General features: G+C 49.4%; 1 protein-coding gene across 3 annotated transcripts in view; it reads right to left on the bottom strand.

Annotated features, from left to right (window-relative positions):
* Positions 1-16,560, bottom strand: part of EFCAB6 (EF-hand calcium binding domain 6) — a 156,124-nt gene that overhangs the window by 85,530 nt on the left and 54,034 nt on the right. For 2 of the 3 annotated variants that reach the window (XM_053662262.1, XM_053662261.1), the window contains 2 exons: positions 11,306-11,430; positions 5,926-6,074 (listed from right to left, as the gene is read on the bottom strand). In XM_053662262.1, coding sequence (XP_053518237.1) covers positions 5,926-6,074; positions 11,306-11,430 — 274 coding nt within the window. Of the gene's footprint in view, positions 1-5,925; positions 6,075-8,300; positions 8,343-11,305; positions 11,431-16,560 lie in introns of those variants that run through there. The other variant, XM_053662263.1, reaches the window with a different exon arrangement.

The raw sequence follows: 16,560 nt of genomic DNA, 5'->3' as shown, positions 1-16,560 counted from the left end.
ATTACCTATTTGGAAAAAACTTTGATTTGGATACCCACCTTCTGTCAGAATGGATTATAAAGTGATTTGTTTTGTTTTCAAAAAATAAAAAATAAGAAACAGAGTAGAAAGTCTTTTTCAAGCCTGGGTAAGGATGATGAATTCACAGATTTTTAAGCCACAGAAGACATTCCAAAAGAAGGAGATTAATGTGTTTGATTCTATTAAAATGCAACTTCAAGTGAAGAGCCACCGCGCACGAGGAGGGGGCCCGCGGGCCGGGGGACATGGCCGCAGCGCCTCTGCGGGCGGGCACCTGCGCCCGGTTATCGACCTACTAAAAACCGGCTACACTGGGAGTGTCAGATGCATTGTCACTGGGGCCACATCAGCCTCGCGGTTGCCTTCACAGGGCCGAAACAATTTCAGGACTGCATAAACCTAGCTACTCCTCAACAGTTAAGGAGCTGAAATTACATCTGGCCCTTTGAAGGCAGCTGCAAGGCCGACGCGGCCCCAGCGACAACGAGTCTGACAGCCCTGGGCTAATCAAACAATTGGTAACACCGATTTAAAAACCGCCGGTGGAGCCATTAGGTGACTGGGGCACAAGGAGACTCCCGTTGGGGAGACACAGCAGGGCCCGGCCTCGGGAAATGGCGACCTCAGTGTCACTTCAAAAATGATGAGTTAAGCCAATACCGAGGCACCATTTTGATCCCCTCGGTTATCAATATTCTAAAACGATGTGGACGTTCACACTGGAAAGGAAACGGAACTAGAATAGTCACACAAATGTCAGTGGCACTGTAAACCACGCTTTTGGAGAATAATTTTGCAATCCTCATAAAAATTCACAAAAGCCTCCACACTCTGGCCTTGAATTCGGCTTTCAGAAAGACATTCTGAGGGAGGCAGGTGCCTGCCAAAGGGAAGAGCCATGTGTCCCCAGCACCCGGCCCTGACTCCACCCCAAGGGCCCCTGGCCAGGCCGGCCTCTCCTCCTCACCTCGGCTCCAGACGCACTGGCTTCTGCCAGGCCCAGAACACACACACTGTGTGGGCAACACCTAGGCCAGGCCCCCCTGGGGAGGTTCTTCCACGGCTGCTCCCCCAACTTCTCAGGCCTTGGTTTAAACCTCGAGTTTTCAGAGAGGCCTTACCCCGCCATTCTGGAAGAGTCTGAGTCTGCCGTTACTCTCCATGACAGTCCCTGCCGCGTCTCCCCACCGCTCCTAACCCCACACACCTGAGCTCAGTAACCACACGCTTGCTGAGCCCCTCAAGGGCAGGGCGGTGTCTCCCTCACTGTCTGTCCCACGAGTCCCTGGTGTCTGGCACAAGCCTGGTGCCCAGCGAGCGCTCAAGAACTACTTGTTGACTGACTAGACTGAACAAATGAATGAACAGTCACATGAAAAACTAGAACCTGAACACTCACATGATGATAAAATGGATACGTTCTGATGGGTACAGTAGAAGAGCCCCAAAGTCGGTCCGGCCCCAACGGAAGCAGCGCCTCTGAGAACGCCGTGTGCTCTCCAACCATCCACGTGCAGCTCCCGAGCACGCTCCCCGCTGGCTCCGCCGGGTTCCGCTTACTCCTTGGAGACGTTTCTAACTGCCCTGCTCGCAGGAGGGCATGAGGGTAAGATCTCCAGCGACACAGTGGATCTCCCCCAACCTCCTGGTCTAATCACATGGAAACGTACCAACTATACCTACAACGGCGGGAGTAAATATCTCGAAATCGTTCTACACACACAGCTGAAGCGGAAACCGGGGGGGGCTGTGCGCAGGCGCTAGGCCAGGAGGGAGCCAGCTCCAGAGCCGCAGGAAGGCGCGTGGGTGCCGTGGCCTCCCCGGGTCCGCGTCTGCCGTCATGCCCACTTGGGGTGGGGAGACCTGGGGTTGAGCGGATTATAGGGCTGCAGCCCAGAGAGACAAGGACATGGGACACCAGAGAGTCTAGGAGACGCGGCAAGTGGACGAGAAGGTCCAGCACACACCAGACGGGAGACCTGGGCAACGCGGTGGGGACGATGACCAAAGCATGAGAGCCGAGAACGTTCTCAAGTCCGTGAGAGACACGAATCCTCAGAGTGAGACAGGAGGGTTAAATAAACGGACATCTGTACCCAGGCGCACTGCAGGGACACTGCAGTCTAAATAAAGAGAAGATCGATCGTAAAGGCAACCAGAAAAACTAGCCTTTTACAAAGTGTCGGCGCTAAACAGCAGACTCTCAGTGGCAAGAAGAGAGGCCAGAACCCCGCAAACAACAGCTTCAAGGTGCTCAGAGAAAACAGCCCAGACACGGATCCTTTCCCTGTAAATCTTCCTTAAGGAGTAAGGGGAAATGGACACTTTGGAACGCAGTCTGCACTCCCCACGCACGGGGCCTCACCAAGGCCCCTCAGGAGACGGGGTCCAGAGACGAGGCCGAGGAGCAGACTCGGGGTGCACGCGAGGACACCGCACGGTGTGGGCAGGCCCTGGCCAGGTGGCTCAGGGGTTGGGGTCCTCCATAAAACCAAAAGGTTGCAGGTTCAATTCCCGGTCAGAGCACATACCAAGGTTGCAGTTTCGGTCCCTGGTCAGGGCATGTACAGGAAGGAGGCAACTGATCAATGTCTCTCTCTATCGATGTTCCTCTCTCTCTCTCTATCTCCCTCCTTTCCTCTCTCTCTAAAACCAATAAAAATATCCTTGAGTGAAGATTTTTTAAACGGGGGCAGGATCAAAGCACTAGGCAACGGTAACATGTAAGTTAAAGGTGCTCGTTTTACTCATGACAGCAGAAATATTAACTTTATGCTTTATCAGTTTAGAATATGCTAAAAATTTAAGGGTACTCTCTACAAGAACAGAACTATAATATTTAAGTCTCAAGGCAGTGGAGAGGAAAAGAAGAGTGATAAGGAAAACTCAGACCCAAACCTGACCGAGAAGGACTCGAAAGGACAGCAGAGTGAGAGAGTCTGAGATAAAGTGGTGGGAGAGTCCCCAACAGCCACCACAGTAAATGGAAACAGACTGGACTTCACCATTAGAAAGGCAGAGATGCTCATCTGGGAGTTGTGAAAGCACAGGTATTTGCTATTTTAGAAGACACACGCCCAGAACATGACAACCAAAGAACAAAAGTAAAGGCTGGGGAGAGATGTACCTGACAGATACTGATCAGAAAAGGCTGTTACGGGTGTTCTAACACCAAGCGGGCGAGGAGGGGCACGGAAGTCAGAGGGAGAAAAGGGGTGACTATTCGGGGATTAGCTGAATAGATGTGGGAAGCTTTTCTCCCAGTGCCGTGCACCAGGGGACACACTGGATTCGCAGCTCACACCGTCAGCGCCTGGGCACCCACCTTGCTACAGTCTCTTGTGCCTGTCCCACCGGCAGTCTGGGTGAGTGGGGTCAAGGGCACGAGTCCGAAGACCCTGGCTAGTCCGGGTCATCGGGACAGCCTGGAGCTGGTGTCTTTGGCCCTCCATCCGCCCACTCCAGCCCAGGTCAGAGTCTTCGGAGCCCCCTCCGTTCTGTCAGCCCCACAAGCCTGGGCTGTTTGTCGTTTCCGGCTGCGTTCTCGGCACCGCCCCCAATGTCTGGCAGAGAGACACACTCGGTATGTATCCATTAAAATTATAATTTGGAAGACTATGAAGACAATATGAAGAATGTCTGTAATATGCATTCCTATTTTACAAGCACAACATAAAACTGTAGATATGCTTGTATTACAAATATGTAAAAATTATATATCTATGTGGATACAAACGGAACAGAATTGTAGGAAAATGAAAACAGTAAATTTGTTATGTAAGGTGGATGGTGATGTTTGTCTCTCATTTTTCTTATTACTATTAAATTATTATTTGTACAATTCTGAAAATGAAATTAAAAATGTCTATATAACTTTTAGTTATCCAAGAAAGTCACCCCTACAAATCCTTCCCATGCACAGGCAGGATGATAAAGCTGTTTGCTGCCCCACGGGAATACCCCAGGGCCAGACTCCCTTCCGCTGCAGAGGCCGTGCGGCCCCGCGCGGTGACTCCGAGCACGCGGGCGCTGAGAAGGAGGGCTGCCGCGGGGGTGGCCCCGCTGGCCCGGCTCAGTGCTGCTCTCCCCGCTCCCTGCACCAGGGTAGCCCCGTGGTGCCCCGCAGTGACTGGAGTTTCACAGGACGGTCTTCCCATTAGCTTCAGTGCCACTCCTGAGAAAAGGTCCCCCGAGTCACCCGGGCAGAGGACCAGGCCCCTGCGAGGCAGTGTTCCTCACCCAGAGTGAGGTTCCAACCGAAAGGAAACAGGGCTCCTTGGAGAAATGGCTGCCTCCAGGTGGGGGCGAGGGATGTGCCCGGGCCGCCTGCAGCACTGTCCACAGGAAGCCAGAGAGCTGCCGGGGGCTCTGAGGGTCACATCAGCAGGACTCAGGCCAACGCCAAAAGGTCCCCACTGGCCAAGATGGAACAGACCGCTTGTCAGTGAGAACAACTCTAATGGACTGAGACACATCAAATAAGCTTACATCCCTGAGTTCATAATACCATATGTAAACAGTTTTTAATCCTCACCTAAGGATATGTTCACTGATTTTAGAGAGAGGAAAGGAGAGAGAAACATCAATTAGTTGCCCCCAGCTGTACACATCCCGGCCGGGAATTGAACCTGCAACCTATGTATACGCCCTCACTGGGGATTGAACCTGCAACCTTTTGGTGTACAGGATAACACCCAACCCACTAAGCCTCCTGGCCAGGGTCACACTAATATTTTTTAAGAAAAACTGCTCATCGTTCACTTTTGGAGGATGCTAGGAAACCGACTCACTCTGAAGATGCGTAAGTAAGAGTGAGAGCCAAGGACACCCTGGCCTTCCTGTGTCGATGGTGTCTCGCTGCTGCCACCTCCCTGCGGAGGGGGTTCCGGTTTGGGGCGGGCTCCGACCAGCAGAAGCAGAAATGGCCCAGGCGGAACAGCGCCCCTGGAGAGTCACGCATCCCCCCACCTCACGCGGCTGCTGATGTCCTGAAAAGAGAGACCGCCTGTCCACGCACGCCCGCCCCAGGTTGAACGTGGGTCTGTATCCGCGTGGGGCTGGGGGCCGACAGGAGGACACATCCACGTTGCTGTGGGGCAGTCAGTCAGATTTACGTTGGGAGAAACTCCACGTAGCCCTGGCTGCTGTAGCTCAGTGGATGGAGTGCGGGCCTGCAAACCACACGATCGCAGTTCGATTCCCAGTCAGGGCACAAGCCTACGTTGCAGGCCAGTTCCCAGCAGGGGACTCACGAGAGGCAACCACACATTGATGTTTCTCTCCCTCTCTCCTTTCCTTCTAAAGATAAATTAAAATAAAATAAAATAAAAAAACAAAAAGAAACTCCACGTAACAAACAGCCCAGACTTCTCCTACGAAGGCCTCACCAGGAAAACAGTCAGCAAAGGGAGAGGGGCCCAGAGATTACGAAGACTTGTGGTGAGTCAATCAGTTGAAATGTGCAGACCTTACTTGGATCCTGACTCGAATAAACCATAAAGAAAATATGAGACAATCAGTTAAATTTGAACCCTGATTGGATGTTCATTGTTATCCTCCACAATTCTGTGAGGTGTGAAAACGGTGTTTTCACCATGTTTTTAAAAAGAATCCTTGTCTTTGAGAGACACGGTGAGGCCTTTTCGGGGAAACATGGTGTCCAGGACTTGTCCCCAGCCCCCTGGGGCGGTGGGGGAACGGCCAGCGCGGGCACGGAACGCTGGGCGGCAGCTGACCGCTGGGGCTGGCAGCGGGCCCTTCCCTGCTTCTCCTCACTGTCTCGTGCGTTTCAAATTTTCAATAGCAAAAAGCCCAAAACATTAATAAAAAATAAATGAAGCTGTTCCTCATCCTCGAGGTTGACGTTTGGGGAGGAAGGCGTCAAGGAAACAACGGGGCTCTTACCTTTTCATTAACTGGATGAAAACTCTTCTTGGCAGTCGGCGTACAAAGGTGTCCAGGACGATCTTGAGGTAATTCAAAGACACGTACCCACACTGGGAGGGGTCCCCCGCACTCAGGGCTTTTTCAATCTTTTCACGGGACCTTGAAAACTGTGAGGAGAGAAAATGAGAGCGTTGCCTCCACGGTAATCGACTTCACCGAGCTTTTCAGCCACTTTTTTTTTTTTTTTTTTTTGCTGAAATCCCTTCCCATTTTCCTCTCCGAAAAGTGATCAAAAAGGTTACCATGGCATGTGCTGAACCTCAAATGTTTAATTGATGAGCTTCTACACAACAGCGTCGCCAGTCACAGCCACGCGAGCGGCAAGGCAGACCGCTTCTCCGGGAAGGCAGCGCGTGCTGCGGCTCCGAGAACTTCAGAGCCGGTGCTGGGGGGATGGGCTGCCAGTTTGATACATCTTTCTCAATATACTTGGGAGCCCTCCCCTGCTGCAAGCCTGCCCCCAGGCTCCCCCTGATTAAGTCGGGCGATCAAACAAAAAAGCTGGCAACATTTTATTAAAAATACAAGTAGCCTTTGTAGTAAGGAAAATTACTAATATAAGGATTGCATAAACAGTATACACTGGACATTTCTTTAATTATTCTTTTTTTGTTGACGGGGGAATTACAAAGAACCAGGGTGAAGGCGCTTTCCTTATGGGACTCCTAAAATGCACTGAAGTAGGTTCACCGCTGATTTTTATATGACTCATAAAAATACTATGAAGATTGGTTTTCTTTCCAGAGGTTTTCTTGCGGTTTATTATCGAGTAATAACAATATTCCCCAGTATTTCCAGCTCTCTCCACTTTGTCTGATCTCAGTTTTCCTGCTGGCTGGGGTAAGATGAACAAAACTGCCACCGCCTTGGGGTAAAAGGTGGCTCTCTGAGCCGCTGGAGCCTGGAACTACATGTGCAAGAGTCTGGACCCACAGAAGGAATAAGGAGACTCATTAAAAGTTCCTTGGACTGTCCAGAAATATTGGAAATCTGTCGAGAAAGTCTTTGAAAAGACTTTGAGACTCATGGAGCTCAAGCTTCTCAGAAAGTTGCGTAAAGTGAACCCGAAGTGTGGCTAAATGTGCGCACCTCTCTTTCAGGGAGGCGGAGTGCCTGGGGGAGGCCCCGTGGAGTGGAGTCGGGCCTCGGGGTGCTCACTGGATGTGGGAGTCCACTTTGACCCTCTTACTGACACCTGGCCTCCAGTAAAATTTGCTTCAGGAAAGGGTTGCTGGCGGCAGCAGAAAAAGAGCAGGGAGTGAAACATAGTGCCTTTGAGACAAGCATAACCCTTCAGGATTCTCATTGTCACTGTTTACAATGAAGCAAAAGATAAATATGCAAGCAATTCTGTAAAATATAAAAAAAGACATGAAGGTGCCTGGAAGTCTCACTACCCATTTTTATACACAGTGCTCCCAAAGCTCCCATGATAATCATATAAACATAAAATTTTATAAAGGATCAGCCCTGGCTGGTGCAGCTCAGTGGATTGAGTGCTGGCCTGTGAACCAAAGCGTCGCCGGCTGGATCACCAGTCAGGGCACAAGCCTGGGTTGCAGGCCAGGTCTCCAGTAGGGGGCGTGCGAGAGGCAACCACACACTGATGTTTCTCTCCCTCTCTCCATTTCCCTCTCTCTAAAAATAAATAAAATCTTTTTTTAAAAATGGGATCATACTGTGCCTTCACGTTTGACAAATGCTTTTTCATTTAACAACATGTCGTGAATATCTTCCTGTAAGAACAAGCATCTATCTACCTCCATCACGCTTTTCAGTGATACATGGCAGGCCGTCACGCTGCCTGTGGATGCCTGAAGGGTTCGCTCCTTTCCCACGGTTACGCATTCGGTTTGTGTAAATGTTTCCCTGATCCCCAATCTAAATAAGGTCTCCCTGTTGTCCTCTCTCTTAACACCCGTCCTTTGCTGTCACACCACTCAAGACGAGCTGTATTTATGACTATGTGTGAGTCTGATTTTGAGTGTGTTTATTTGGTGCACCTCTCCCTGAAGTTCAGTCACGCAGTCGCCGTGACCTTCCCGTGAGAGCAGGGACTGTCCCCCTTTAGTTCACCACTAATTACCTAGGATGAAGAATAATTCAGCATGCAGTAGGCACTCATTAAATGGTTGCTGAAAATAAATTTTTTTTAACAAAAAATGTTCCAAAGGAAGGTTGCAAAAAACTATTTGACACATCAATTAAAAAACAAAACTTATGAAAATTAAAATCACGGCTGAGCGGCACTCCACCTGCCCCAGAACAATACAAATTTAAAGCTCTGACGATGTCAAGTGCGGGTAGGCACTCAGAACGCTAGACGTTCTCACCTGCGGCAGGAGGGGCACTGCCAAGGAGAGCTGAGGAGCGAGCTCCCTACACGCCGGCGAGTCATCTCGCACAGGTGCGATTCCTAGGGAAGCTTTCACATGTGCACGGGACGGTGTGCGCCACCCCACGTAAGGCAGCACGTGTGCGTGAGCACAAAGCAGGGAGCAATTCAAGTGGCCATCCCTGGGGGAGTGTATGATTTGTGCAGATTAGGATCCTGGGGCACTCTACAGCAGTGAAACCGGTAACACTACAAAAAAAGGAAAACAAGAAACAAGTATCAAGCAAAAGACAAAGAACCCAGTTTGTGTGGAAACAGTAGAGAAACAATGTATCACCTGTAAAGGTTTCGTGCCATTAAAAGGAACTAAATAAAAATATAAATTCATTAAAGGAAAAGCTTGAAGACAAGATGGTAAAACAATAAAAGCCATGAGAAAGGATATTTCAAAGGTAAGAAAATAGAAAACAAAAGCAACATCATTACATGAAATAATAAATTAGAAACAGCAAGAATAAGCGACAAGACTGAAATTCAAACAAACAGTAAAGGCACGGCCTCTGAAGGCAGAGGAAGCGGCAGGCGGTGAAAGCAATTCCAGGAAGATGACGTGATGGAGGACAGGCACAGACAGATGATCCTGGTGCAGGTAACCGGGGGGACCCCAGAAGGAAGAACAGAGGGAAGACCGGCAGAGGGAGGGGGAAAGGGCGGAGCGAGGGAGGAGATTCAGTGAATGAGCAGGGAAACCTCCCCGGAATAAAACAACTAATCTGTGCAGCAAAGAACCTGCTGGGCTCCAGGAAACTTGGATTAAGTGCCCCACGCCAACTTGGCCTAATTTTGCTTTTTAATTTCCAGCATCAAGAAGAAATACTTCAGGCATCTAGGCAGGGAAACAATCATCTACAAGGGAAGGAAAAAATGAGCTGGCCTCAGGCTTCTTCTCAAGAACGCCCAGGGCCAGAGGACAATGGGAAATGCAGCAGTGGGGGGGGAGAGGGGAGAGCCAGACCCCGCCATGTCTGTGCCCGAGTCAAAGAGCAAAAGGCAGCGAGTCTCCGAAATGAAAAACGAAGGGAAGAGCACCCCTGAGCCTTCCTTGAGGAAATTACTACACAGTGAAAGCAGCCAACCAGAGACTAAACCAGAACAAAGAACTCGGAAAGGGAAAAAGCGTGGGGGTGAGGCCATGTACCAACAAAAAGAAGGCAAAACCACTGGGGAAGTTCTGTAACGGGGCGCAGTGCAAACACAAGGAATTCGAAGAACCAGTGCAAACAGCAAAAACCCTGAGGGGGGAGGGGCAGCGGGAAGCTCCGCAGAGAGCAGCCCTTGCTGTCTGTAATGAAGACATCCTTCAAACCCCCTCACTTCTCCAGTTCCTCACGGCTTTCTCAGTCGCTCTTCCTGCCTCCCACTCCCTTCTGGGACCCAGCAGCTCCTGAGCTGGTGGAACATTTGTCCAGAGCTCAGACGCGACTTCATTTCACTTGAGGACAGCGCTGTGGGCGAGGCCTGGGTTTGAAACGCGGCTCCAGGGTCACCTCAGGCACATCCTGGGGCCTCTTTGTGCCTCAGCTTCCCCAGCTGGGAACAAGGATGGTAACAGACCCCTGGCAGGTAGGTGGCCCCCAAAACATTTAAACTCCACATGCCTTCTTCTTGCTTACCCACTCGCCCACCCACTGTGGCAGCTGTCCTGCGGCTGAGAACAGAGCGAGGCCTAGAATTATGTTCTCTGAATGTTGCCTTTGATTATTGCTGGGTAGTGGTAGGTTTTAAATCATTTTTTACTCCTTTCCTCTTTATACTTTTCAGAACTGCTCACATTGTTTTAACGGCCATGTGCTTTGTAATGCTCAGGTTTTCAGGAAAACAGTATAATTCACGAACAACGACAACAGGAAGTTCTACCGCCTGACCGAGTGTGCAGAGGCGCTCCCTCCGCACACCTGACCAGCATTGGCTGCTCTTAATTTCTTCACTGACAATCTTCCACCAAAAGTTTTATATTAATGGTTTGTGGAAGTTCTATGTCTGTTAGGAGCGGTTATCATTTATCTATCATTTCTGTGCACATATTCCTCCAAGTTTGTCCTTTGTTTATACAGACGTTTCCGTAGGAAGCTTCTTCATTCCAATGCAGTCTAATTCATCGGTCTTTTTCTGAATGGCTTTCGGGCTGTACTTCACGTTTAAAAATCTAAATGTCAAAATTAAAAATTTTTCGCCCACGTTATTTTTAAATGTAAACAGTGGCTGCACACAGAATTTGCTCTGGTGTGAAGAGTGGAAGGGCCAGCTCCCCGCTGGTGGCCAGCTGGCGGGCTACCCTGGCGATGAGCGGCTGCCCCGCCCGGCCCACCGGACCTCCTGCCATGGCTACACCGGCCTGTGAAACTGGTCTGTTATCCAACCACAGCTCTAATCAACTCCGATGCCCGTGGCCGTGCAGGTGACAGGCTATCTACATTATTGTGCCTTTACAGACATTTTATATGTGATAGGACAAGTCCTCTATTACAACTTTTAGAAATAAAGTGTGCGCGCGCGTGTGTGTATAAAACACATCTCTTTCTTCCTGTACACGTAGGGAGATCAGGCATTAATAATGAATCTTCCAATCTAAGAACTAGAAAAGGCCTCTTTATTCATTCACGTTTTTCTTTATTCTCTCAACAAAGTTGTTTCGTGTTTTTATATGGCTGAAGTATTTCTTTTAAGCGTTAGTGTGTAAGCAGTGCAGAGAAAGCCCTTAAATCAATGCCACATCCCTGCCCTCAGGCCACTGCATTACCGTTACTAGGAGCTGGCGTGGGGGGTGGAGTCAGGGGCGGGGGTGGAGTCAGGGGCGGGGGTCGAGTCAGGGGCGGGGGTGGAGTCAGGGGCGGAGGCAGGCCCAAAGCTAATTTCAGAAACCAGGATGGTCCCCAGCTGCCGATCGATCTCCCTGCCTGCTTGCTGTGCTCGGTGACCCAGGGACCAGGGAAACACTCTCACCTCTTGGCAAAAGGTCCTCCCGATTTCATCTAAGGGACAGTCTTCCCAGACACTTGTAGACAGATCTGAACTGAAGAGGTAGTCCCTTCTGGAGTTTCTGACTTGTTGACTCTCCCAGGAGACCTCTATTAAAACGAAAGAACTTTAGTCTATTGATATAGTCAAAGGTACATTTAAATATTAAAAGTTTCCTTTTTTCATAACCTGACTGGTAGAAACTGAGACCTGAGTAAACCAAAACCATGATGAACTATGGAATAAATGGTGTTCAAGAAACTAGATGAACACGTTAGAAAAAAAATAGAATTAATCTCCTTGCTATCTTATTCTTGGATAAAACTTGGAGCAAAATGTACACCAAGTAGAATAACAAAGCTATAATAGAAGAAAATGAAGATGAATACTACATAATACACAATGGTTGACTGAGAGGTTCTTTCTAACTAACACTTTAGAGCAAGAAATCATTGAAATAATGACTAGGTCTGACAATATATTTATTTTTGTTTGGTTAAACACACACAACAATGAAAGAAAAATGAGTGGGAAAACTACTGTTATACACATGAGAAATACAGGTAAATTTCCATAATACAGGAGTAGCTCTTAAAGTCAGTAAGATACACTCAGCAGAGCAATACACCAAGGTTATAAACACATAATTCACATAAAAAGGACTAAAAAAATCCAACAAATGTATGAAAAACTGCTCAAAGTCACTGGTAATTTTTAAAGTCTAATTAAAACAAGTTAACATGTTTTCCCACTTGTCGAGTCCGCAGGGACTAAAGGGGATGATAAGGGAACTGGGGGCTGGAGCTTGTGCAGAGAGAACCCGGAACTTGAACGCTCCTTAGTCCCATTCTAGAACTGGACAGCGAGGGGCTGAGTGGGTCACTCGACAGACTGGCACCGGGAAGGGTGCACTCTGCACTGTTGACAGAAGGGAAGAAACTGACACAAGAAACTGGCGGCGAATAGAGAGAAGGTTGGCTTTATAAATCATGGCTTGTCCGGTCTGTGAAATACTACCCAGATATTTAAAACAAAGGTGCCTGTCTCAATTAATGGATGTGGAAGTTTTTATTTGATATACAGTGTTTTGTGATCAAAAGGAAAAAACAACTAGCATAATTTAATTCTCATTTTAACATTTAGTTTTCATATCTGCCTATGCATCCATCCACCCAGCCATCCATCCACCTGTCCATCGGTCCATCCATCCACCCATGCATCAGAAACAAAATCTGGGAGGATAATATGCCAACAGTGGTGGGATTCAAGTAGTGGATTACAGGGGACTGTTACTCTGTGTTCCTGTGTTTTCTGGCTTTTTTTTTTTTGCAACAAGCATGTATTATTTTTATGATAAAAGATAATGAAATAAATCTAAAATACAGGCATTTCTTCCTCAAAGCTGACTGCAAAGAATCACAAATGGTTTCCCAGATTTATTTCCTAACATGTCTGCAAATAAGCTTCACTCAAATGAAGCACACTGGTAACTACTCAACTGTAGTTAACAAACTGCCAGTCATCTGGAATTCCACTTCATACCAAAAGAAAAAAGGAGGGAAGGAAGAGAGAGAGGGAGGGAGGGAGGCCGGGGGGGCGGGGGGACTGTGGAGAGGCAAGGCCTCCACAGTGGACTCTGACAACACAATAAAATACAGAGCCAGCCAGTCCTTCGGAACTCGACCTGGGACAGACGCTCAGAACAGTGGGCACAGCCTCACTGAAAGATGAAGCCACGCCCAAACCGCACTCTGCCTTGGCCATGCACTTGCTGACACCATCCTAGCCCCCTCCACTCTGGAGGCACTGGTTTGCTGACGGAAGCTCACAGGGACGCACACAGCACATCTAAAGAAACCCATGGGACCCTGGACCCATCAAGCCAGGCCCCTTGGGGGGCAGGGGCGAAGAGCTATTGAAGGTCGAGAGCTGCCCTCAGGAGCCACCTCATCGGCTGGCTGCAGACCTGACCACACCTCATTCAGTTACACCAGGTTTCAGTGAAGCTTCGTCATTCCTGCCACCTCCCCATGGTCCCTAAATTTCCTCTGAAGGGGTCTAGCTCATTTTGTGATGGGGTGCAGAGCAGGGGTCCCCTGAGACCCCGACAAACCTGGATGGGGGGAAGGGGAAAGTGGAAGATATGGTGGCTAAGATACTATGTATAACAATGACTAGCTGGTAGCTGTGTTGCAGCCCCAGGCAAAAGGTGTGTGTCTTTCTGAGAGTACAGTGACTCAAGACAGCCGGGGAGGTGGACGCCCACCCCGGATGTCCTGCGTGCGCATCATGGGTGACTCTTGCCCTGACTAAAGATGGCAGCTGAAAGAAGGTAAAAGATATGGGGGAACTGGCAAAATAGCACATCACAGGAGGAGATGGCTGAGGTCACACAGGAAGGTCCAGGCTGAGAGGTTAAAATAACGGTGGGTTGAAAGAGGAGATTCCACTATGTGGCCTGGGATAGTGAGGAGGAGGATGCTGTGTGGTCTGTAGCGAGGTAGCAGCCTGCGGGCTGGAGGACAGGATGTAAGGAGAGGGCTCCTGGAGGTGTGTGGGGACCTGGCGAACCAAGCACAGGTTCCTGGGGGGTGCTCCAAGCTGAACCAAACTGTGACTGGGAAGGCTGAGTCAGTCTGCTTCTTCGAGGACCTACAGAGAAGCCACTCTCTTGGGACGCGTGCCTCCCTGGCCTCCACTGTGGTCCAGCATAACACGGCACAAGCTTCTTGGGCCACTGCGTGGAGCCTGAGGACAACGCAACCCAGATGCTGAGAGAGAGAGCTGCTGCGAGAGGGGGTGACCCCGAACCCCACAAGTGCACATTCCAGAGGGGATGGAGACCTGTTTGTGCAGCTGGCTTAGGGACGGATGAGGACGCGGGAACTTCTGGGTTGTGGATCAGAGCCTGTTAGGGGGCAGGGCAAGTGCTGGGGCTCCTGGGAAAGCAGGGCCCCGAGCAAGAGCGCTTCCGACCCCCTTGCCCAGGGCTGGAATCCTATAAATAAAACCTGCTTTCCCAACACTACGTGCGGGGTCGTACATCAAGGCGACATGTGGATGAGACCCGGTTCGGTCGGTTATAATTTGAAATTGGGCAGAGAGACACGTGCCTCCTCACACAACCACACTGACATTATAACTCAAACACAGAACCACCATCACTCAGAATGGTCAGAAGTCAAGTTGAATGGAAGTCTGACAACCATGGAATAAAGAGACCACATCCATCCAGACTTGCAGGAGGACCACAGACACGGAGTGGGCTGGTCCCTCACCCACGTGTGGTGGATAAAAATTTGGGAGCGCTTTCTTAGGAGTGAGGGGTCCCAGCCCCACCCAGGCCCCTCAGCCCAGGGATCCAGTGCCACGAAGGTAAATCCCTAAAATTTCTGGCTGCAAAAACCAGCAAGAATGAGTCAGTGGAAGAAACTTCTGGAGCCCTGAGCGGTTCCTCTTAAAGAACCCACACTAAGTAAGATTCATCTTCTCAGACTGGCTTCCTCTGAGCTCCAGCACTGGAGTAGCAGCATGAAAGGCCAGTGGCATAGCGGGAGAAACCGAAGTGTCTGTCATCGAGGTGAGCAGAGGCCATTGTCCCTTTCCTAAACCTTCCCCCAACAGGGCCAGCAAGCTGGTGCCATATCTGAGACTCCATCAACCTGGCTAACACTGTTTGACCCACCTTGGAGATCCCCAGAGACCCTGCCCCACCCAACTTATGGGTCCACCCAAGCTGCTTTTCCATTTGAATGGCGGGTCTTGGTTCATGCTTCACAGCTTCCTAAATCCCATCAAACAAAAACAGTTGGCTTCAATGAGCTCCAGGCCTGGCAGTAGCAGCAGCCAGCTTAAATTCATAGTTTGGCTTTGACTGGGAATCTCCAAGGCCAGCACAAGTAGCAGCCACCGCAGATCACTGTACAGCTTAGGCAGGGTGCCTAAAGTGGGGGCTGACCTTGGCCTGCTGAAAGAAGGTAAAAGGTATGGGGGCGCTGAGGGAACCCGGGAGCCTGCACACCCAGCAGCAGCTACAGACCAGGTCAGAGCCCCACCACGCTGCCCTACACAGCTGATCCTCCACGGAGGGCAGAGGTCGATGGTACGTGGTTACAGCCAGTCCTTGCAGCTGTGCCCGGGTGTCTGGGAATAGCCCAGGCACAGTTGTACCCCAAGTAAATCCCTGGGTTTACCCAGGGGTAAACAAAAAATGGCAAAAATCCCTGGGTTTACCTGGGGTACAGCTGTATCTGGGTAAATCCCTCCCGATGATCTGCTAACAGCAACCAAGGCTTAACCACCAGAGGAGGGTGAACTCAGCCCACACGAAGGGTGCACCTCGAGTGCCCAGCTTGGATGATATGGGAGGCTCTGCCACTGGACCCTGCAGGACACCTACTACATTAGGCCACATGACCTAGATACGGAGTCCAAGCAGCTCTGCCTACTACATAGAAACAAACACAGGGAAGCTGCTAAAACAAGAAGACAAAGAAACATGGCCCAAATGAAAGGACAGATCAAAACTCCAGAAAAAGAGCTACATGAAATGGAGATAAGCCATCTGTCAGATGCAGAGTTCAAAACACTGGATATAAGGATGCTCAAGGAACTCAATGAGGACCTCAGGAGCATAAAAAATTCCAGTCAGAAATGAAGAATACACTAACTGAAATAAAGAACAATTTACAGGGAATCAACAGTAGAGTGGATGACACTGACATTCAGATCAATGATCTGAAATCCAAGGAAGCAAAAACAAAAAACAACCAATCAGACAGAACAAGAAGAAGAAAAAAGAATCCAAAAAAATGAGGACAGTATAAGCAGCTTCTGGGACAACTTCAAGAAGTCCAACATTCACAGCATAGGGATGTCAGAAGAAGAAGAGCAAGAAAATGGAAATCTGTTTGAAAACATAGCAAAAGAAAACCTCCCTAACTTGGTGAAGGAAATGGACATGTGAGTCCAGGAAGCAGGAGAGTCTCCAACAAGACGGTGCAAAGAGGCCCCTTCCAAGACACGTCATAATCGAAATGCCAGAGGTTAAAGATAAAGAGAGAATCTTAAAAGCAGCAGGAGAAAAGCAGTTAGTTACCTACGGGGGAGTCCCTGTAAGATCGTCAGCTGGGTTCTCAAAAGAAACTCTTCAGGCAAGAAAGGACTAGCAAGAAATATTCAAAGTCATGAAAAGTGGGGACCTACAGCCAAGATTACTCTACCCAGCAAAGCTTTCATTT

Source organism: Artibeus jamaicensis, unplaced genomic scaffold (genome assembly GCF_021234435.1).
Source record: "Artibeus jamaicensis isolate MK-2021 breed Jamaican fruit bat unplaced genomic scaffold, CSHL_Jam_final contig_233, whole genome shotgun sequence".
NCBI lineage: Eukaryota > Metazoa > Chordata > Mammalia > Chiroptera > Phyllostomidae > Artibeus > Artibeus jamaicensis.
Note: the sequence above shows the minus strand (reverse complement) of the source record. Positions and strands in the feature narration are given on the sequence as shown.